Source organism: Chelon labrosus (genome assembly GCF_963514085.1).
Source record: "Chelon labrosus genome assembly, chromosome: 19".
Classification (NCBI taxonomy): domain Eukaryota; kingdom Metazoa; phylum Chordata; class Actinopteri; order Mugiliformes; family Mugilidae; genus Chelon; species Chelon labrosus.
This window is the reverse complement of record NC_140352.1, coordinates 15,597,619-15,620,399: the sequence shown is the minus strand read 5'-3', so window position 1 is coordinate 15,620,399 and position 22,781 is coordinate 15,597,619. Positions and strand designations below refer to the sequence as shown.

At 42.0% G+C, this 22,781-nt stretch overlaps 2 protein-coding genes across 3 annotated transcripts; one reads left to right on the top strand and one right to left on the bottom strand.

Annotated features, from left to right (window-relative positions):
• Window positions 1–1,355: 1,355 nt before the first annotated feature.
• On the bottom strand, window positions 1,356–9,515 carry nt5m (5',3'-nucleotidase, mitochondrial). The gene is made up of 5 exons (XM_084567812.1): window positions 8,609–9,515; window positions 7,587–7,687; window positions 5,426–5,486; window positions 5,215–5,329; window positions 1,356–3,810 (listed from the first exon to the last, which is right to left on the bottom strand). Exons 1-5 carry the CDS (start codon window positions 8,882–8,884, stop codon window positions 3,671–3,673), a joined length of 693 nt encoding a protein of 230 aa, XP_084423938.1. The 5' UTR covers window positions 8,885–9,515; the 3' UTR covers window positions 1,356–3,670.
• Window positions 9,516–10,351: 836 nt separating this feature from the next.
• On the top strand, window positions 10,352–22,193 carry cops3 (COP9 signalosome subunit 3). 2 transcript variants are annotated; one of them, XM_084567573.1, is made up of 12 exons: window positions 10,352–10,671; window positions 11,608–11,737; window positions 12,838–12,950; window positions 13,439–13,488; window positions 15,231–15,323; window positions 15,593–15,772; window positions 15,903–16,043; window positions 17,409–17,582; window positions 19,750–19,836; window positions 20,085–20,198; window positions 20,309–20,389; window positions 21,824–22,193. In XM_084567573.1, the coding sequence occupies exons 1-12, from the start codon at window positions 10,617–10,619 to the stop codon at window positions 21,875–21,877; spliced, it is 1,272 nt and encodes a 423-aa protein (XP_084423699.1). In that variant the 5' UTR covers window positions 10,352–10,616; the 3' UTR covers window positions 21,878–22,193. The 2 variants fall into 2 exon arrangements, with proteins under 2 accessions (XP_084423699.1, XP_084423700.1); XM_084567574.1 differs by having other exon boundaries at window positions 10,353–10,671; window positions 11,613–11,737.
• The last annotated feature ends 588 nt before the right edge of the window (window positions 22,194–22,781 follow it).

Genomic DNA, 22,781 nt, shown 5'->3' with positions numbered 1-22,781 from the left:
CCAAACAAGGGCTGACATGCGACTGACACACATGCAGTGTTTGTGTAATGGTTGATCGACTTCGCGCTATCCCGAGACTTTGAGACACAACACAAAATTCTGCTGCACGTCTGCTCACCCACACCCGCTCCCGTGATCACATCACTCCTGTCCTCCAGAAACTCCACTGGCTCCCAGTTCCACAGCGTATTCAGTTCAAAATCCTCCTCCTCACACACAAAGCCCTCCATAACCAGGCCCCTTCCTATCTCACTAACCTGCTCCATCGCCACAATCCATCCCGCAGCCTCCGTTCATGTGACGCAAACCTCCTTACTCCACCACTCAAGACCAAGCATCGAACCTGGGGCGACAGAGCCTTCTCTGCAGCTGCCCCCTCCCTCTGGAACTCTCTCCCCAAACACATCCGCGACTGTACCGACCTTCCTACCTTCAAATCTCTGACAAAAACACACCTTTTTAAAATTGCTTTTAATGTTTAGCTCAGTTTATTGTGTTTTTGATGTTATATTTCACATTGTTTTGCTAATTTGATGTCCTTTTTATGTAAAGTGTCTTTGAGTATCTTGAAAAGCGCTTTTAAATAAAATGTATTATTATTATTATTATTAACACGGGCCATCGGGAGGGCGATCACATGGAACGGGATAGCCCTTGGACAAGTTCATCCCCAGAATTTCCCCCGAAGAAAACAGCTGACTTGATTGATGAGCTGCAGTAAATGTGGTTGGAAGGAATGCAGGGATACCCTCTAAGAGGAGTCCAGTTCCCAAGAGTATTCCAAAGAAAGTTGTAAAAAGGCCAGGGTAGAGGGGGTGAAGCCCAAAACATTGACTCAAGTGATGTTTGAAAAGGAAAAAATATGTCGCCTGCCCCTCATCTCAGCTTGAGGCTAGTAGCTTTGAGCTGCATTAGTTGCACTGCCTTTTATGGGTAACTTGTTCAACTCAAGTGAAAGTAAAAATCCTTTACTTTTAGTCATAGTTATTTATCATGATTCTTTAGAGTACAAAATTGTCACATCTTTCCAGAAGTCCCTGTGAAAACACTAGCTGAATGCTGTTTGATTCTACATACTTATGTATTTCCTATAAAAACAGGAAGATAGGAAGACGCCATTGTCGGGAGAAGCCAAGTATGGTCTGTTTGGTCTGCTTCACTGGCCTCCAGCTGCCCAGATGTTTCTGAGCCGAGAGCTGAAACCAGCAGTGATGTTGGTGAAGGAGAGACCCAGGAGACAATTTGAGAAAGCGTTTCATTGGACACAAAATTAGTATACGCCCCCAAGTGCAGGATGAGTCGTCTACATTGTTCAGCTGTTTTACACACAAAATGACAAACTCTAAAATACAGTCGAGAATGCCCACAGAATGTCTTTATTATTAGTGTTGGACCAGATACAGATGTGCACGTAATGCAGAACATATCATACAAACACTTTGAACATGACTTCACTCATTTCATCACATGCATGGTAATGATTGTGCAATATAGCAGTGTTCACAGTGGATACAATGTTATGAGAAACAATACACAGAGTATGACGTAGAATCAGGTTTTTCAGTTTATATATATTTAATGCTGCTGTTGTAAATAAATTAGTATTATTAACAATTATTGGCACTTGACACTGTATTCAACACAAGTAAGATTTAGGCTTCCTACCAAGAGTGAACAGTTCAGCAAATATCCTCTTACTTCATTTCTATTTTTTTTAGGTTATAAATGAACAAAGATTGGGAAAATCTAAAACTGAATGACTAAGCAGGCGTAGGATAAATCCTTGTTTAAACATACAGATACATGTGACCAACTATGTGATTATTTAAAAGTCACTTGATAAATTTGTTTTATTTCACATTATCCTATAATAGGATTCTAGGGCAATTCTTTATTTATATGGGAGTTTCTCATGTGGGACAAAACCCCATCCTGGTATAATAAAATGGGAAATGCAGTCTTGGCGAGGAGTTAAAAACTCTCCCCCAATAATGCCAGAATTTCAAACCACAAGCGTGGGCAAGTTTTCAAACATTTTTCCACAAAGGTCTTGTTGCGACTTCTGTGACTTTTAGCAGTGCGAACCTAAATGAACCCACTGTAAAAACGAAAAAAAGAAAGGCACCTTTAATGGTGCCCATAAAAGAAGCCCATTAACAGCAACCTGCTCGACATGTTTTTTTTTTGTTTTTTTTTGTACGTGTTTTAATTGAGACGGAAAGAAACAGCATTAAAACATCCACTAGGCAGAAAGAATTGAAACATTTAACTCGGCACCACAAAACAGCACTCAGCACTAAGTAGATCTTCCATAAAACATGTTCAGCATCTGCTGCCTTTGTTCCCAAAAAGCAAGTTAGCAGCATAATCATAACCGTCAGGGAAGAACCAAACTGCATTGTATGTCGGCTTCTAAGTACTCACGGTGTGTCTTAAATGAGCACCAAGACGAACAACGCAAACCCTGACTCAGGTAGTCTTTCAAGAACTTGCTAAAATCCACAGGAAGGCAACAGATCTAAGTTGAAAACAGACAAAAATGTGAACGTTTTGTTTTGAATGTGAATAAAATTTACATTTTAAAGTATTAAATGACATGCATACGAGACATTTTAATGTTTGGTGGAGGTACTCCAAGGTTGCCATTTCGAACCCTTTAGCTTAAACTGTATTCGGTGTGCTTCTGTAAACATGACACTTGTTTAAAAAAACTAAAAAAAAAGTCAATACAAGTTAGTGAAATGAGACAACTTACATTAGTAACAGTGAAGAATTAAAACCGATGTTAGTGGTGTCCTGTAGTATTTACAATATGTAAACTTTCGGATTATCCACAAATGACACATTAAGCACACGGTGACTTTACAGTGACTAATATATTCTGCACTGTTTTTGGCAACATGCACGAGTGTGTTTAAATACAGTTTCTCATCAGTGTACAGACTAAGATGCATAGATAACTGTGCAATGTTAAATAAAAGCCTTCAAGAAGAGCACCAGTGTAGCCGTTCTAATGGATATCTCTGTAACATGTACATTTCCACTGACATAACAGTGGTCTGGTACATTCCCGTGAAGAAAAGGATGACCTGACAAAACAGCTTTTGTGAGTCCAGGTCACTTCCATGTGCTGTGTTTATGTACCGCACTTCCAAAGCAGCAGCTTCCAGCTCTGGGAGACTATTTTTGTGTGCAGCGGAGTGGCATGTCGTCGCGAGTGAATCAGTCCACTGACTCATTAATGCAAGTGAGCGAGTGCTGGGAACTAGTGACAAGCCTTTTGTGGCCACAGATAAAATACTCAGATGGCTCAAAAATAAAAATTGTTTTGGTTTGAACAAACATAAATAGGAACTCTTGAGAACGCAGACGAGGAGAGGTCACCCAGCGCTGTCTGTTTTTTTTAGACGTACCATGTATTTACATTAAATTCATTCGTTCAGTTTCAGTGGAACACACAAATTGACACTCAGTCTCAGAGCGCCCCCTGGTGGTCAAACGAGTGAACGTCCTCTCCCAACAGATTACGTCAAGTGAATTGTAGGACTTTGTTTGTACCTTCCTTTTTCCTCTGAGCTTCGCTACCCATCAGAGCGGCAGTAATGTCATGGCAATGGCCCCCGAAATATCCACTAACCGGGACGTCCGGCTGCTTGGGCTCATCGGTTTCTCACTGCCGTTTGCTGTCCAGGATGGCCCTCCAGTCGTCCGACCAGGACAGGAGTCGTCTCTGGGAGGGGCTGACGCACAGATGCTTGTTGTGGCAGGCGGTGAAGAGGATGTGCTCCCACGCTGGTTTGGGCTCCACACCTTATCACGACACATGTTAGATATAGGCATAAAAACATTACATAACTACCAGGCACACATGTTTAATAGTGTGGAGCGACACCCACCAACCTCCAGACAAACATTACACACACACACACACTGTAGCAGCTGTTTCATAAAGTGCAAAGGAAGCACTGAAGATGGATGCAAATAATTATAACAACCACACAACAGGGTTATATAATCCTCTTTCTTTCAGAATGCATTTACTTTTAATGATAATATTACATTAAATTCTGATTTTGTAACGTCATTACTACGTCAGTACAAAACTCAGCTCAGATCAGAGAACTGAGCCTGTTTCACTGACTGTTTTTCTTTTTGCATATTTGGGCATTTCTAGTCTAAAGGTTGTTATAATGTTCTGGGCAAAGCCGGCCCAATCTCCACAGAGAAAAGAAAATACAGTCTGTAACTGTTTCAGCTTTGTTATATGCCAGACAAGTTAGTAATTGGTGTCCTAGAAGCCTGCCTAAACCTAAATTCTGGAGGTCCGTGGACTCATTACGACCACAAATGACTTCTACTGAACCAATTTAACATAAGTTTGTGTGAAAGGTAACAGGTCAGGACCCTGATCAAGACCAATGTCACTGGCACATGTCGTGGATGAACTGACAGTGGCCAATGCCAGAACATGCCAGTTAAAAGGCACATGTTGTAAATCTTTGGAGATGTTTATTACCATTTACCAGAACAGCCGAGTAGGTCTGCTTTATTTACCTCCATCCAAATATTCTTTAACACCTTCCGACCTAGATTGGAAGTAGTTGTTTCTGTAACGATGAGGCTTTTCAGAACGGAGACAAATCTGGCAAATTTATACTCTGAGCCAGCATTACCGATATAACAGTGTTGTGCGTGAACATTGGTTAAGACCTATAAACTTCCTCTTCACAGCTTGGAAGATTTATGTAATAGTGTAACATTTCTTTATGTCCACTGATAACACTCTGGTAAAAGATTTGAAAAGCGTTATGTGTCTAAATGCCCCAAAACATCAAATATGGAAGAAAATTCAGGACATGTGCAAATTGGTTCCATCTGCGGTAGAGCGTCAAATCTCCTGGAAATATAAGGCCCTACTCAAAACTTGCATTATCATCAGTCCTGGATAATCCAAACAACTTAAATCTTCAAGCGTGAACACAACCCAGGATGCTCTGATACTTTACGGTAGCCCCTTGCGATCACATTGCCCAGATCGGATCTGAACAGGCCCTTTAGGTCAGGCGGAACTACAGGGATTTACGGTGGCCACTTGCGTTTGGATCGCCCAGGTTGGATGTTAATGCAAGGTCCAAACAGGGCCTAAAAAGTTGTTTTTCTCTCCCCTCTAAACACCACAAGCAGACCCACTCATTTACAGTTTACAGTCCTCACCTGTAACGTCAGGCCTGTCATCTATGAGGATGTCACCGGTGACTAACGTCTTGTCTCTGGTCAGAATGACCTGCTCCAGGAAGTCCTCCCCAAAATGCTTCTCCACCCAGGCGTACTGGACAAAAACACACGCAGCAGACGAGCTCCGATTAGTGAAGAAAAAGTTTAAGAAACGTAAAGAACACACGTTATCGATTAGCGGGGTGCTTACCTTCTCATACGGGCAGTGTTTGTAGTGTTTTATAGGGCTGGTGCAAATAAAGACATCTGTGCTGCAGAAAGAAAGAGGAACAACATGAACAGATTGGAAAAGTTACAAACATACAACAATCATTTTTATATCCCAGCTGTTGAGGCCTATTAGAGACAGATGGTGGACCTTCCAGGGTATGAAGACAAAGAAAATAGTGAAATATAGATGAGATCCCAGCATGTGGTTGAACTCCATGTTCGTTCAGGCACTCGCGGCTAAAGAAAGCCCTTCAGTTCTACCAGGAGGTGAAATGTAAACACACAGTCCATAAGTATGGCTGCTATTTTTAGATGTTATTCAGCTGTGTTGAAGGATTCTCAGAAGGCTGCCGAATATGGTCACGACGGCCTGCTTTGTGTTGATTCAGAAGACACCTGAATGAAACATCCTTGAACTACAAAACTGACAACAGTGACACGGGAGGCGTAGTGTGAGCAACACCTTAGCAGAGCAGCAGCAGCAGCAGCAGCTTCAAGTGCTTCAGCGCAATAAAAAAAAAAGGGAGACTACGGCTTGCAGCTGCACACGGGGACAAAGATCTTACTTTTCATCGTGGCGTGGCAGTGCTTTGCTCATTTTGTAGCAGTGAACTTGAGTTTTTCGAACGGAAAATCACTGTATTGTATTAGAAATGTGTGTGTATTTTTGTCATAACGTGACAAGACGCTTCAAGGCCAATCAAATGTTGACCTGAGATCACCGAAGTCAGATCAGATCCTTGAGTCCAAGTGAACTTTTGAAGAAATTCAGTTAGGTCAGATACATTTGTAAAACTCAAACATTGGGGGAAAACAGTGTCAGCCTATCACTTCAATGACAGTTTGCTCGTCTCACGCATAAGCTGAAAATTCCCTAGCTTCGGGTTCCTGTGCACACGTTCCCACCTGCACACAAATTCAACTCGTTCACGCGCATGTATGTTCAGAGGCCGACACATTTTCTTCTGATTTTAACATCCAAGCTGGAGGAAAAGGTGCAGGCACTGCAAACATCTTATACACAGTGCTTAGAAATCGCATGACTATAACTTGAATATGTTTGTAACAGCTGAAAATGTATAGGAATAAGAGCATTCACTGCAGTTTAATTTGCATACAGCCCTCTGTCATCAGAAAAATAACATCATACACAGTTCCAGGTTGGAACGGCAGTTTAAGGAACTGACAGCTCTGGCACAAGCCACACAAATTTCATGATATTCATACGACGTCCCAGACATGTGCCTAAAGTGTTACTTTACGCAGGTTTTAATTTGTCTTATTTAGCAGACCTGCAAGATATTGATAAAAATAACGTGCACACCAGTTTTGGATTTATTCTTCTGTGAAAAAATTTAAGTAGCCATCGAGTCTGAAAAACCTTTGCAGGATTAAAAAAAAAAAAAATGTGCTAATACATAACCCATCTCTATAACGTACTGCGGCACGAGCAGCAGCCGAGCGTCCAAACGTCCGTGCTGCACTATGCTAATGTTTGTGACACCATTTTTGCTGATCGGACGCACTTTGCATCTTGGAGCCGTCACCGACTGCGTGAGCTGAAGACAGAACGGCAAGCAAAAGGGCAACAAATCACCACTTCCAGTCAGAATAAAATCAGAGCTAAAAACGGGACGCAGAGATTAGCCCCGAGCTAATCGACAGACGTCGTAGGCAGGCAAACACGTGCACAAATAATTGGAAAATCACATGAGTTCAGTTTAATCTAATCTGTGGGAAAAATTGGAGTATTAATCTCCTCTCTCTCTCAATATCTGCTCAATTATGTGCTGCTATGGATTGTCATTAACTTTGTATTTCTCTCTCTGCCTCGTTTCTGTGAGTGTCTCTGGTCTGGAGCATCTGTGGTTCTGGCCACACACACATGCCCAGTGTTCATTGATTCCAGTTACCAAGTCCTATCTAAATGTTATGCATAACTGTCCCATCTCTCTCACCGACATAGTTTTATGCCGCTGTGCGCCTCTTATAACAGCAACTTTATGAGCACACTGTACGTTCTTCCTTGCCACTGTCAACCTTGGTGCTTCCTCTGTAGGTTTGATCCTCTGGGTTCTGTAAAGCGTCTCGAAACTATTTGGATTGTTTTTGACGCCTTATAAATAAAACTGGATACATACTCATCCATCGTGGCCATCTCCTTGACAGCCTCCACTCCTCCTGGCAGCGGCTCCAGGCCTATGAAGAAGTCTTTGGATTCCCAGATACTGATGGCCTTCTCCTGGAGTCAAAACACACACACACACACGCGCGCGCGCGGCTTATCAACACCAGCGTAGATGGATCAGGTGTGTGCATCCACGTGAGTTTATGAAGAACAAACGTTCAAAGGTCAACTGTTTCCAGCCTAGGAAGCTGATAACGTGAATGAAGCTGCGCAGTGCGCCGGGTTGCTTAATTTGCTTTGATACCGGCAAAGAGGTCTGTCACTACACTTTAAACACGTGGTCACAAATCCGGGAGTCTGTTTGCATTCGTTGTGTCATTAAACATACTCAGATTATCCCTATAAAACCCTGAGCACTATTTGTCACCCTTGACCTTCAGGAAAGTGGCTGTTTGGGGTTTTTGCCTGCCAAAACATTAGGTACTCTAGTGAAAATGCATTCTAACACAGCAGTCCTGGACTGAGTCTTAGCTTCATGATTGTTATAATGCTCAGTTTGTGGCGGAAAGTAAGAAAGGAGGGAGTGGTATTTAGTCAAGCCCACTGACTACAATGGGGTAGCCAAAATAATAGAAACACGTGTCGGTACAACACAGTACAACTCAGTTATGTTTAAACAAATGTTGAAAGCCATAATCTTCACTAGTGTACCTAATGAAGTGGCAAGTGTGTGTCTTAAACATGGCCATTTTTCAAAGGATCACTATGACTTTCTCCTCCGCACAATGACTACTACTTTGTGTCTCCTAGGATACTGAAGGAAATATTAAATCAAAAGTGAAGGTGAGTACTAATCTCTACAGGACACAAAATATGTCACGACAGTGCCGGTGCCGTAAGTTTAACTCCACACCTGACGTACACAATCTCTAAATAAAACATCTTTTTGCTGAAATGTAATTATTTTTCTTCTATAACACACAGGGGACCAGCAAAATCACAGCTGGCTTCATGCTGGACTATTTTTGTACTCACACACAGGTCGCTCCTCAGCTGCCCGTACTGCGCTGACACCCAAAACCCCTTCCTGTCATCCAGGCTGATGTATGGCTCTTCCGGGTACCTGGCCCGATACTTCTTCAGGAACCCCCCTTCGAAGTCGGCCAGGACCCCGTCCATGTCCACCAAGACCCGCAGTCTCTTACCCGAAGCGGAGGAGGAGAACGACATGTTGGAGCAAATCCTCTTAAATGGATGACGGAAGAAAGTTCCCCCTCTACCGAGTAGGCGTGTTGTGCCCAGCTGCAACATCGTCGAGAAGCGGCGAAACCTGAACGGTCACTACCCTGTCCAGACGGTTACTGGGCACGGCGGATAAAGTCTGCATGGGAGTCGAGAAGTTTCCCCAAACACCGAGGCAGTTAAACGGCTCAATGCACTTGGCGTTGCCGGTGTTGTTTTTAGTCTTATGTGCAGGTTTGCTTCCCTGCTAGCTCAACTTCTGGGCCAAGAGTCGGCGGCTACCTGACTGGCTAGCTAGCTGCAGCTGGCAGGTCAAATGTGACATACCGCAGGGTACCGGGAGCTCTTTGCATCGTATGTCAAGTGTGTGCTGGCTGGCCAGTAAGCTGCCACCAGCATTTCTGAGGTCAACAATATCTATAACAGTGGCAACCTGTAGTAAAAAAATGAATAATGATAAACAACTGAAGCAGCAGCTACGAGGGAGTCTCCCTTAGGGAGACGAGCTCTGCTGTGAGAACAACCTGTACCATTTGCCTGCACACAACATCGATACTGCAAATGAATGAGACGGCTCACTCTGCTACATTCTTCTTCTTCTTCGGTTAAAGCGCACAGTCTCGTTTAAAGGCGGTTGGTAAACCAGCTGTGAGTTGCATTACCGCCACCTACTGGACAGTTAATGTGTGACTTCGTATTCTGTCGTCTTATTCAGGAGACCAGATAATCTTTTTTTTTTTTTTATTTATTTCTCTGCATAATGTATTAGATAGATAGATGTAACTGTAATTTGTAAGATATATACGTTATTAAATATATAATACTGAGAGCAACCACAGTCCAGTTGTTTTTGTTGCCATGAAGTATTCCATGTTCAACTGTTTCTGGTTGGTTGTAGTGTTTTGTGTAAAGTGTAAGTAAAACCTGTCTGTCCTATCCCCCCCGTTACAGTTTACATTCCTTCTAACCCGACGTGTTTTTACATAATATATTGCTCCCTCCCAGTGTCTATCCTCAATCCTAGTTTGACTGTTGCTTTGAAGGGTCATCTACTGTAAAAATGTGCAGTTTGACAAAATTGTAGATGTGGAAAAAACAATACCTATATTTCAATTAATAAAAGGTGTGCCATTAATGCTTATTAATGACTTGATTTTACTGTGATAGCAATATATTTGTATTAATATATTATATTTTCTCAAGGTTAAACACAAAGATACATACTCATAGAGCTGGGTTTGAACAATAAGCATTATAAACGGGTCAGGAAATGGATGGATAGATGGCAAAATCGAAATTCATAAAAAATTTAACAGTTTTTAAAATACCAGTGTTATTCAGTCCGCCAAAAGAACTGTTTCACGTTCAGCGGATGCTTCAAAATCAGTTAGAGAGGAGCTCTTACTTGATAAAACATCTTTGGTGTAATGCCGGTGAATTGTACGTCAGTTCCGGTATTTCTCAGTCTTTCAATGAAGAAGTGGCACTGTTGTCTTAAATATACATTTATAGGCCTTTAATGCATATTGTTTTGAACAGGTTTTAATTTTCTGATAAAAAATGCTATTATGTAATTTATGGCATCTGCGTTACAATCATGCAGCAAAATCGTGCGTCTGGCCCTTTAAGAATCCAGCGGTCGGCTTGTAAATCTCGTTGCAGTCTGTGCTGTTCCTATGATCTCGCGTTAGCTTCTCCTCAGTGGCGGCTGTGTGGCCCCCTGTCTTAGTCCGGACGGAGTTGTTTCTGACGTTTGAATGAAAAACAGTGCAAATTACCTCCACTTTGGACCCAGGAAATAATGGCTTCAGCCTTGGAGCAGTTTGTGAACAATGTGCGGCAGCTCTCCGCTCAAGGTAGGGTTGCTTAAACTCATCAGAGTGGAAAGTATTAGCTAGTTAGCTAGCATATGCTATCCAATGCCTTGCCGATAGCTAGGCAGCCAAACTGGTCAGAGCCCTCTTTTTGCTTTATCATGTAAACACACCGCCAAAATGACTTTGTCGCACTGCGAGAGTTCTGTAAACTAGCATCACAAGATGCGTTAGTGCGCAGGAACACCAGTGGTAGCCGCGAACTAGGTATCTTATCAGACAAAATGTGAAAATTGTACTTTTTGTTTTTGATCTAGAAAATAATTTCTGGGGACTGCCTACCGGTAGTCCCGCCCTGGCCCCACGTGATTGGCTGGCGAACTGAATTAGCGAATATGATTGGTTCAAAGTCGTCTGTCAATCACGCTCGCATTACCTCTGTTGCAAGGCCTTGACAGGACACTTGACCGGCATATTTTTATTGAATTATTGCACAACACGATGGTTATAAACTATTTTATAAGTCAGTCTGTCTCTGCGCTTGTAAAGAATATCCTCTTAATTTTTTTTTAATCTTATCATTATGTAGACCGCTGAAACAATGAAGAAAATGCCTCTGCATACTTTACTAATTATATTAATCTAACCTCTCAACGTATAATAGCTGAAATGGGAGTGTTATGATAATGTTTCTAATTTTAGCAATGCTCGCAGTTATGTCTTCTGCGTGCCACTGAATGTGATAATGGGCCTGGCCAACTGAAACCTTATGACATTCAATCACGGCGTGACCCTGTTGCAGCCTAAAAGCTGCAGCTGAAAAAGATCCATCCAGACTAGTGAATATTAAGACATTTGTTTTGATTCTCCAAATACCCAAAGGAATGCAAGAAACTCAACACAGGCTTAATTCTTTGTCATAATTGAATTGACTTTTCTTCTGCCCTTCATCTTTCCCCCCCCTCTCCCCAACCCCAGGCCAGATGACTCAGCTATGCGAGTTGATCAACAAGAGTGGGGAGCTGCTGGCCAAAAATCTGTCCCACCTGGACACGGTGCTGGGGGCCTTGGACATCCAGGAGCACTCCTTAGGCGTGTTGGCTGTGCTGTGAGTTCCCACTTCAACCTTGACTTTCTCCTGGTTTGCCGTCATCCTTGTTGTCGCGTTAAATCAAGAGCTTGTGTGCTCTCAATCTGATCCTCAGTTCTTTCCGGTGTCAGAATATAAGGCTGGTCACACAGCATTTGGATTTATGGGCTGGGTTTAAACTGATATTGAAAAATACGTCCGCATGCAATTGGATAGTCCCACAACCAATCAGAGCCATTTGGCCGTCAACAAATTCAGCTCCATGGTACTTAGATGGTGGTTACTGTTCTGTCCATCACTGCGCAAACCTTACTCTAATGATTCGACTGGCCGCGCTTATCATTGCCGGGGCATAATGAGTTCTAAACGAAGCGACTCCATATCAATATTACCCCACTAAAATTTTATTGGTGGGCGAGCTTCAGGCTGGCTTCCAGGCGTGTGCTCCCTCACGCTCTTTAATTCGTTCGGCACCTCACTTCTGCTCCATTTAATTCCTAACTGGGCCAAGTTATTCTGTTACTGTTGTGTCTGCTGAAGGTCAACTTGTATTTTTTTTTTGTGATTAATAGTCGAGGGTTGGTGGCGCTAAAGATAAACATTGTTAAGAATTAAAGAGAAGGGTGCCCAGCTCAGATTTTAGATGGAAAATAAATCATGTATCTCACACTATTTCAGGCGTCACGTTGCATGCGGCATGCCAAATATAATGAGGCCGTGAAAGACTACCTGTTGCACGTACAGTAGCCGTAGCTATGAAAGTGCGCAGTTCAATTCGTTTAGAAAGTCATTTAGAAATGCTGTGTTGAATGTTTGAACAGTTATGAGTGGGATTTAAAAAGTTGAATTTAGTCCCATTTGCATAAATCTACAACGAGGAAGCGGGTAATTTACGATACTCACCCTTGGAATTATCAGTTCACTCCCGAACGCTGAACCCCTACGCAGAAGTTCAGTGTTTCCCTCGCTTATTATTCGTCCCGTTTCCCTGCACAGGTGCGACCTAAAAATAAACTGTTAAGTCATTTTCGTGCCGCATGCCCCATTTAAGCTCGTGCATAAAAGCCTCCTTGTGACACCGAAAGGGTTTTTGCTAACCTCCTGCTGCTCCCCTCCAGATTTGTGAAGTTCTCCATGCCAAACATCCCAGACTTTGAGACGCTCTTCTCCCAAGTCCAGCTCTTCATCAGTACCTGCAACGGGGAGCACATTAGATATGCAACAGACACTTGTAAGTCCCGACCAGCCAACTGCACACGACTAAAAAGTGTAGAAAGCCCGATTTGTGTAGGTATTTTTCAGCTGAGCAGGAACAGATTTCTGCATTGGTTGGTGGTCAGTTTGTTGCTGGGCTTGTATTTGTACAGTTATGTCCACTCTTACTAGTGCAAGTGTTATAGATGTGGTCATGTAATATATATACAGGTGTACCTTGGCAAGCACTGTAACTGCTGTTATTAGAAAAATTATTACTAATTGATTTGTAGCATTTTAACAGTGAGCTTTAAAAATGGCATCAAATATATTAACTATATTATATTATATTAAATTAAATATATTTATGTACTATATGTGCCCAGGAATATATTTGTGACGTATATCTGCACTGATGCCACAATATGTCTTATACATAGTACATGATACAGCTATGAGCAACCTCTAATCTGAATAAGGAATTATAAATTATCATGTAACACTTTCTTCTTTTTCCTCTCACAGTTGCTGGTCTCTGTCACCAGTTGACAAATGCCCTTGTAGAGCGGAAACAGGTAAGACTTGAAATAGCAGCATCCTTTACTCACAGATTCAAAGTGCTCATCTTTATAGACCACTACTTTATTCTTCACACCTTTTGGAGGCAAATGTCTTTCCTTCAGTGCCCGCCTCTTCATAACTGATGCAGTTTGTAATGCGGTTATGCTCGAGCCACAAACTATAAGCAGTTTCTAGGAGTCGTCTTTCTTGTTTTAAATATTAGTTTAGAACGTAAAACTCAAGCGGAGTTAATTTATTTTTACACATTCAGCTCCCATCAAAGGCTTGTTGTCGCTTGACGGAGTGTGTTTTCGCTGATATGCTCTTGGTTTGTGCTCGTACACCCATTAAAACCAAAGGCACACTGTTAAATAGCATTCTCAAAGCTGAGCATTGTTCGTTAATGACTTCCTGAGGGCTGTGGGTTTTTCTGGAGAAATTTAAAACAACGTCATATAGAATGGCCTCTCGTTGCATCCGTCCCTAAATGGAAAAGCACCCACCAGGGGCACCCTGTACTTAAGTGATAAACATACATATAATGAACAATATTCATTGAGCCCATGAAGTTGCGTTAGCTTTTCACGGGTTGAATGTTGTCTTCAAACGGGGTTGTGGTATTCACAGCCTTACGACTGGACATTTTAAGGTCTGAGATCACGAGCATATATATATATATTTGTAATTTTCTAATATGTCCTTCCTTTCAGTATGCATTTAAATGCCCTAAATTAACTTATTCTGTCGTTAACTTGTTATACTGTTAGCCTCGGGGTCTTCCAGGCAGACAATTCCTGTGTTAAAACCACAAATTCACAAGCTCCATTTGAAGGCAGCACAAGCAGGGATCCCCAGACACCTGGCCGGGGACTGCCATTGGCTAGCAAATCGTCTATGAGCAAAATAATTCAACAACAACAAAACAAAAAAAAAAACTGTATAGACATCCTCATCCTGCTCAGTTTCGTTTGTCGCAACGGGCAAAGATTACAACATTCTTTAGGTTGGCAGATAAAGTGTCTGCATTCAAAGCCAAACGGGAACCATACATACACTGCTTGATCTGTAAAAAACGGCGTCAGTATTAAACCCCTCTGTGAAAGAGTTAAGAAAGGTTGGGGATATTCACAACAGGGCCTTAATCTCTTTTATTCCATTATCATTTAATCTGTAGCAGCTACTCATTTGCCACATTTCTCTTTTAGCAGGTATGTGCCACCACTGCCGTGCATTCAAAAGCTATTCTCTCATGCACTTTCAAATTCTAACTAGCACTTGCCAAACCTGTGCTATATAAGCCCCCCTGCACTTCAGTAGGGAAGTCATATGACCCTAACCTCTGCTGCCTAATAGAAAACCACCACTTCCTTCCACTCAAACAACTGTGCTGGCGTTGATCTCTTTTGCGCTGTGTGATGTTACCTCTGTGATGTTCTCGAAACTGGGACGGGTGCCCGTCAACAGGCCCATCTACCGTACCTTCAGAAGCCACTGCATCGTCTACAGTGTTGACAAGCCCCTGCTGCAAAACCAGTTTCCTCTTTGTGATAAATTGCTCTATTTGTTTTTATCATCGTCCTCCAAAACAAAGCTCACATTCATTGACTAGCACAGCACTTTGAGTTTCACCCAAAGTCCCTTCCCGAACTAAATATTTCAATGAATTTTAAAATGCGGTACACGCTCTGACTGTTTTAAGTTTGTGTGGATGTCTCATGGAAGCTGGTGTTGTCCTTTTTTCCTCCCTGTCTCACAGCCATTGAGGGGTGTCGTCGTCCTAAAACAGGCAATAGACAAAATGCAGATGAACACAAACCAACTTACCTCAGTTCATGCAGACCTGTGTCAGGTGAGACATTTGCTCTGTTGAATCACCGCCACCGCGGCTGTAACCTTTAAATGCCTCGTGCCGTAAATTCAATTGTGACGCCAAACGTGCTTCATTTAGTCGTATTACGTGTGATTGTCGTCATCGTTTTCCGTCTAATTCTTCCAAATGCGTACTTGAATATGTTGCCTGCTAAATAATTCAAACACGGGCTCAGTCCCTGCACATGTTCTTTCCGGTGCGACGGTTCAGTCTAACACGCTTCTTGTTCGCCCCCCCCCCCTCTGCAGCTGTGCTTGTTAGCAAAGTGCTTCAAGCCCGCCCTGCCCTTCTTGGAGATGGACATGATGGACATCTGTAAGGAGAATGGAGCCTACGACGCAAAGCACTTTTTATGTTACTACTACTACGGTGGCATGATCTACACGGGCCTGAAAAACTTTGAAAGAGCACTGTATTTTTATGAACAGGTACTTCCTCGTGTTTTAACGGCACTAGATAAACCACATGTCTGAACTGGTCCTTTGAATGCATGTCATTTGCCACCGTCTTCGTGGTGGTTCTGTAAATGATTACATGTCTGCCATTTTCCACTGACAGGCAATAACCACTCCAGCCATGGCAGTGAGCCACATCATGTTGGAAGCCTATAAGAAATACATCCTGGTGTCACTCATTCTCCACGGCAAAGTGCAGCCGCTGCCCAAATACACCTCACAAATAGTAGGGAGGTTCATCAAGGTAAGGATGCGTGGGTGAAATTGATAGAGTTCATCCTGAAAGCAAGTGCTCACTTTGTAGCGCTACTGATTGGATGGATAGTGTTTAAGTTGCATGTGCAGACTTCATTGTATTTATTGTTTTATGTAACTTACATAACTCACACCTCTATGGAAAGTGATCTGCTTCTTCCAAGCTCCGGTTGCCTAGGTAACCCTCTTGTATATTTCCCAACCCTTAACGTTTTACTATTGTACGGACGGAGCTAGGTCTTCTCGCCCTCAGCTGTTCGAAAAGAAAAGACCGTCAACGATGCCAGTGGTTTTAGTGGTAGGAACCAAACCTCGTGGACGGTGTTTCATTGTGGAAAAGGTTTAAGGAGCTCGTTTTGCGGTTTCGTCTCTCCGCTGTATCTTGTGGCTGTGCTCCCATTGGTGGTCACCTCAAACCTGCGATTAGTTTTACGTGGTTTTATGAATCGTCTCTACTGCTTGCTGAATTTTATTTTCAGCCACTGTTAACCGCTTTCTCTTCTTAAGACTCAAAATGTTGTGCCATCCTCTTTTAAGTTTCATGTGTCCTAATAGTTAAATTTGTGAACCTGCTTTTTACATAGTAGCTAAAAATCATTGTTATTTCAAAGACAAGTTCCAAGGCAACTAGCTGTAAACTGTAGAGAGCAACAATTTACCGAGTTTCCACACATCTGCCCGTTTCCATTCAGCTCCGAAAGAAATGAGCGCACTCAAATGACTCAGTAATGACGCTGCTTGGAGATTTTCCGCTTCCATTTTTTTCCCCCTTTCCTTTCCATTGTCTGGAAATAATTTACTTTTCAGGACTGATTTATTTGAGACGTCCCAGTCAGAGTTAGAGCTGTATTGAACCTAGGTTGACAAAAGAAAGATAGAAAACCTCAAATTGGAGCGAACCCTCATCACTGGCCGTCTTACGCTGCCAACTTGAAATCAAACCTGTCCACATGTGTTTGCAGCTTGAGCTGCGCATTGAGCTCCATGTCTTTCCCCCAGATGACTTCACAACGCTATCTTAGTTCAATTCTATAGAAAGAAGCCCCTCTGCTAGCACGTTGGACCCAGGCAGAACACAGGAGAGTTTTAGTCAGAGTACCACCATCATCTAGAGATTGCCTTTGTGTGTTTGTAGCGCACAATTTAATTTAATTGTGATTATTTAATAGATTTTTATCAGGCAAAAATCTGGTAATTACAGGACAACGGGAACCCTGGTTTCTTGCCGCGTGAACACACTTTGTGAATGTCAGTAAAGATCAATGCGTAGAGCCTGTTATTTTGCAGTTAATGTTTTTTTTTGTGTGTGTGTGTGTGTGTGTGTGTGTGTTGTCTTTTCTTTCTTTTACCTCAGCCCCTGAGCAACGCGTACCACGAGTTAGCCCAGGTTTACACCACCAACAACCCGGCAGAGTTGCGCAACGTGGTCAACAAACACAGCGAGACCTTCACACGAGACAACAACACAGGCCTGGTCAAACAGTGCCTCTCCTCCCTCTACAAGAAGAACATCCAGAGGCTAACAAAGGTGGGCTGAGTCTGGGTGTGCAAACAATGATCAGGCTTTTTTTTTTTTTATGGCGGTTTTGGTGGAGTGGGTATAGATATTTTTGTACCGTTGTTCACACAGGGCCATTTGGTGATTGCGAAGCTATCCCAGAAAAGTAGCGAAATACGTTCATTTCTAGGAAGTGGTTCTGTGGTCACACGATGTTTATACTTTTGTAGTATTGTTTGTACAGATGATCGTAGTAACTTGAGGTATTTAGAAATTGCTCCCATGGATGAACCAGACTTGTGTAAGTCTACTTTTTTCCCCTGAGGTCTTGCTTGATTTCTTTTGATTTTCCAGAACAAAGAGGTACTAAGATTGAAGACAGGCCTTAAAATACACTATATTGCCAAAAGTATTCATCAAAATAATATAATTCATGTGTTCCAATCACTTCCATGGCCACGTGTGTATAAAATCAAGCACGGAGGAATTCAGACTGATTCTACAAACATTTGAGAAAGAATGGGTCGCTCTCAGGAGCTCAGTGATTTCCAGTGTGGTACTGTGATAGTCCAGTCGTGAAATTTCCTCGCTAATAAATATTCCACAGTCAACTGTCAGTGGTGGAACAACAGCAACTCGGCAGGCCACGTAAAATGACAGAGCAGGGTCAGCAGATGCTGAGGTCGCCTTCAGATTAGCTCAAGAACAGCGTCTAGAGAGCTGGAGTGACGAATCGCGCTTCGCCATCTGGCAGTCTGATGTACGAATCTAGGTTTGCCGGTTGCCAGGAGAACAGTACTTGTCTGACTGCATTGTGGCAAGTGTTTAGTTTGGTGGAGGGGGTTATTACGGTGTGGGGTTGGCCCCTTAGTTCCAGTGAAAGGAACTTTTGATTTTGGACAATTCCATTCTCATGACTGCACACCAGCGCACAAAAGGTGAGCGAGTTTGGTGTGGAAGACCTTGACTGGCCTGCACAGGGTCCTGACCTCAATCTGATAGAACACCTTTGGGATGAATCTCATCCAACATCAGTGTCTGACCTCACAAATACAGGAAGAATGGTCAAAAACTCCTTTAAACACACTCTAAAACCTTGTGGAAAGCCTTCCTAGAAGAGTTGAAGCTGTTATAGCTTCAAAGGGTGGGCCGCCGTCATATTAAACCCTATGGATTAAGAATGGGATGTTACTTTAATTCATATGTGTGTAAAGGTAGATGAGTGAATACTTTTGGCAATATAGTGTACATCCACAAGCACATTTGACTCAAATGATGTCCATTAGCCTATTGGAAGCTTCCAGAAGCCGTGACATGTTTTCTGTGAATTTACCAAGCTGTTTAAAGGTGCATTCAAGTACCACTGGAATTGTGATACAGTGAATTATAAGTGAAATAATCTATCTGGAAAACAATTACTTGCAACATACGTCAAGTAGATTTCGTAATCAACTTAAAAACTCCACAGACTCGCTTTGTTGGTGGTCGGCGGAGTTTTAACATAAGTGTATGTCAGCTTCCAACCTCAATTGTGGGTAATATAGATCTATACTCACACGATAAAGCTTGAACTACTGTAGACTGTAGCTTGTTACTTCATTTTAGGCTTGATATATAAATGATTCATATTGGCAAAATGCAGTAAAGCAAAAGAGACAGACGTCAGCCCTCTGCTTCTCCATGACGCAGCTCATGAAAAGGAAACGACCCCAAGACGTGGTTGTGTGAAGGCAGATGTGGACGTCTGATAAGCAGCTTTTACTCATTCTTGGAAACCTGCACCAAACAAAAATGAGAGCAGAGGTCGCTGTCTTTGGGTCGAGTTGCATTCTTAGTCAATGGCTGTATGATGAAATGAGAGGAGCCAGAATTGATGTTAAAGGTTTTGCTACAGATATCTGGTGCAATATCCTGAGCTTTTTTTTTTTTTTTCTCTTTTGCACCTTATTTGAGGGAAACTCTGTAATGTCTCCACTTGGCTGGATCATATTATTCACATTATAAAGGATTTTCTGTATGTAAACGGGAAGTAGGCCTTGAGGCCCAAGGGGTGTCACAATATACTCGGTCACTAAATAATAGCTATACTCTATACACTTTTATGTACTTGATCAGAACCCATTGTGACATTGTGTGAGGCTATACTTGCCTGATCTGCAGTGCTAATATCAGTTTCTGTTTGCCATGCTGCCTGCAGACCTTCCTGACGCTGTCTTTGCAAGACATGGCGAGTCGAGTGCAGCTTTCAGGCCCCCAAGAAGCAGAGAAATACGTCTTACACATGGTGAGTTGGTCTAGAGAGACTAAGCCACAGAAATCCAGAAACGCAATCATCTGCACATTTGACCTTCTTCATGTTTTGTTTTCTAGTTGTTGTTTTTTTTTATATTTCAAATAGAATATACAATCTTGTATCCACTTTACTGAATAGTTCCTAACTATTCTTAACCTTGCAGTTTTCTGGTTTGATTTAAAGTCTTGTGAAAGTCTTTGCCGGATTTTCCTCACGCTCCCTCTCGTGCTCATTCGTAGATTGAAGATGGTGAGATCTACGCGAGCATTAACCAAAAGGATGGTATGGTCTGCTTCCACGACAACCCTGAAAAATACAACAATCCAGCAATGCTCCACAAAATTGACCAAGAGGTGATGCAGCCAAAATTTATCTTCGCTGTGGTCGCGCTTTGAAAGAATTCATATTGTTTTACTTATGAGTGCTTTTTTGTAAGGGTATGCGTGTGGTTTTCTCTTTTCAGATGTTGAAATGTATAGAGCTGGATGAGAAGCTAAAGTCTATGGATCAGGAAATCACAGTAAACCCACAATTTGTGCAGAAGGTGAGGCAGCATCTAACAACATATACTGATACTCAGACTTGATATTCAGTCTTGACATTAGGCGTGGAATCGCCAGACTCGATTCTTATCAGATTGAGTCTGGCATTTCCAGATTTGGATTTCATTATGGGGCCTGTTTCAAGCAATACAGTGTGGGAGGGACCCTCTGCATGCAACTGGATAGTCCTACAGGCAATCAGAACCATTTTATTGGAAAGAAATTCAGCTCCACAGAGCTCAGAGGACTACATTGCTGTTACTTTTCTGTCCATGACCACAAAAATTGCAACCAAACGCTTTGATTGACCGGGTAAACTGGAGCATAATCAGACTCAAATTCTGAACTCATCACTATGTTTAAAATAGCAATTCGGCTTATGCTGATTGTTTTTTTTTTTTTGCTGTTGTTTTGTTGTTTATTCCTCCTTTTGCAGCAGAAATACAAATCCTTAAGATAAAAAACATAACGGAACTGTATCAAAGTCTTTCAGTCCTTCATCACACTGTATTAGTACAAATTCAGTCCTTCAACGTGTGAAACAACCTTTAATATAACCTTTAATGTATTATAATTTCAACAATAACCAGTTGTTAATGTAAAAGTGATTAGAAAAGCTATAAAATATAAATCATTTCTAAATACAAACATTATAAGAACAGAGCTGACAAATAATGCATAGTCAACAATACAGATAAATATTGACTACTGCCATTTGTGAATGATTTTTTTTGCAGGATGATATGTTTTATATGTTCAGCCAAAAAAAAATGAGTGCATTCTTAGTTTTTACAGTCTGCATTTCTCACATTCAGATTTACAGTTTATGTTACACATGTGCACATAAAGCCCTGTCCACAGATACAACGATTTGTCCTCCATCGCTTTGTAGCTTATGGCTGGTCGCTAGTGGACGTTTTACATCCTGGTTGCCTCGGAAACCCTTTTGTGTATTTCCCACTAAAGTGTTTCAGAGTGAAAAGGGGCTGCAACAAACAATCATTTTTTCAATCTGCCACTTATTTTATTTTTTTCTTCTTGCACCGCTGCTGGTCTCTGTTCCTCTCTGCACAAGCGTTGAGTGTGGTTGAATAGTACCATGAGAAGCACATGCCCTGCTTGTTACTTAGGCGTCGTAAAGCAATACCACTTCATATACAGCAATCAGAAACCGGGACTCTGTTCCCAGAGGAGGAACAAACTCCCGAGTAAACCTTGCAACGCCCTCAAATTAGGGACATGAATGGGTTTTCTCAGCAACAGTATGAAGATAATTCAGCGTAAACCCCCTTCCTGGAAAAGGCCCTTGGTTTGTTCAGCAACAAAACAACCAGCTATTGTTAATGGAGGTGTAGTAGAAACCGGTTTGCAACCAGTTGCCTGATGTGTTGCAACATATTTGACATGTGACACATTTTTTTTTTTTTTCTTTTCAGAGTATGGGATCGCAGGAAGATGATGTTGGTAGCAAAACATCAAGTTATTCCTGAGGGGCCTTGGACGGGGGAAAGAACGCTGCAGCCACCCAACACGTTCTTCCCAGGATGAGTTGGATTTTTTTAAAAGAGGAAAACAAACATTCTATTGCATAAGGACATTGGTCAAGGAAAATCTAATTGTGTGGAATGATGATAAAATTGGTTATTCTTACTTCGCAGTGTCTCAAGGATAACAAAAGATCCTTACAGAAAAGGAAAAAAATGATTACAATTTTGTCAGTGTTTTATTTATCAATGTTGAGGTTGGAGCGCCACTGCTACATTAACAGAAACCACAATAATAAAAACTGGACTTATTTGTTCCAAACATGTGTGAATAATCTCACTGTTTGTTTTGGTTCTGCTGCATGATGGCCGTAACTGGAGGGCATTACACGTGAGGTAAAAACATCAGCGGATGACGAGGATTAAATCTGATTGTGTTCCATTTGTAAAGACTGCAATGATCGTTTCCCCTCTCCTTCCTTTTTGGTTAGAATGTAGATATCAACAATAGCAAATCTGTACACATGGACATGCCCTTGACCAAACTCGGCACAATGGAGGAGTCGTTCACGATCTGGTGCACTGTTTTGTTATTTTTTTTTTTTTTTCTCCTTTTCTTTTTTTGTTTTTTAGGTCGGATCCACTAGAGGTCGCTAGAGCACTGTACAGAAAAACCGTTTTGACAGCTTGTTATTTACAGGGGGTGAAGTCAACAGATGAAACCAAACTGTCATGTCATTTGGGAGCTTGAGCTTTGCGATTGTGGATCTGTTAATAATAAATTGTTTAAGAATATAGCTCTGGGCCTCATGCATTTGTGAAACGGTTCTCATCGGCTCGGCACATTTGAATTCCCATCCATTCTTCCTCGTCACATTGTAATTCTTGATTGATACAATGGGGCTGATTT

Coding starts and splice junctions, on each gene's coding strand:
- nt5m (XM_084567812.1), bottom strand. CDS start 8,884: ATGTTGCAGCTGGGCACAACACGCCTACTCGGTAGAGGGGGAACTTTC. Junction 5,487..7,586: donor GAGATGGCCACGATGGATGA/GTATGTATCCAG, acceptor TTCTTTCTGCAG/CACAGATGTCTTTATTTGCA. Junction 5,330..5,425: donor AACACTGCCCGTATGAGAAG/GTAAGCACCCCG, acceptor GTTTTTGTCCAG/TACGCCTGGGTGGAGAAGCA.
- cops3 (XM_084567573.1), top strand. CDS start 10,617: ATGGCTTCAGCCTTGGAGCAGTTTGTGAACAATGTGCGGCAGCTCTCC. Junction 12,951..13,438: donor TAGATATGCAACAGACACTT/GTAAGTCCCGAC, acceptor TTCCTCTCACAG/TTGCTGGTCTCTGTCACCAG. Junction 16,044..17,408: donor TAGTAGGGAGGTTCATCAAG/GTAAGGATGCGT, acceptor CTTTTACCTCAG/CCCCTGAGCAACGCGTACCA.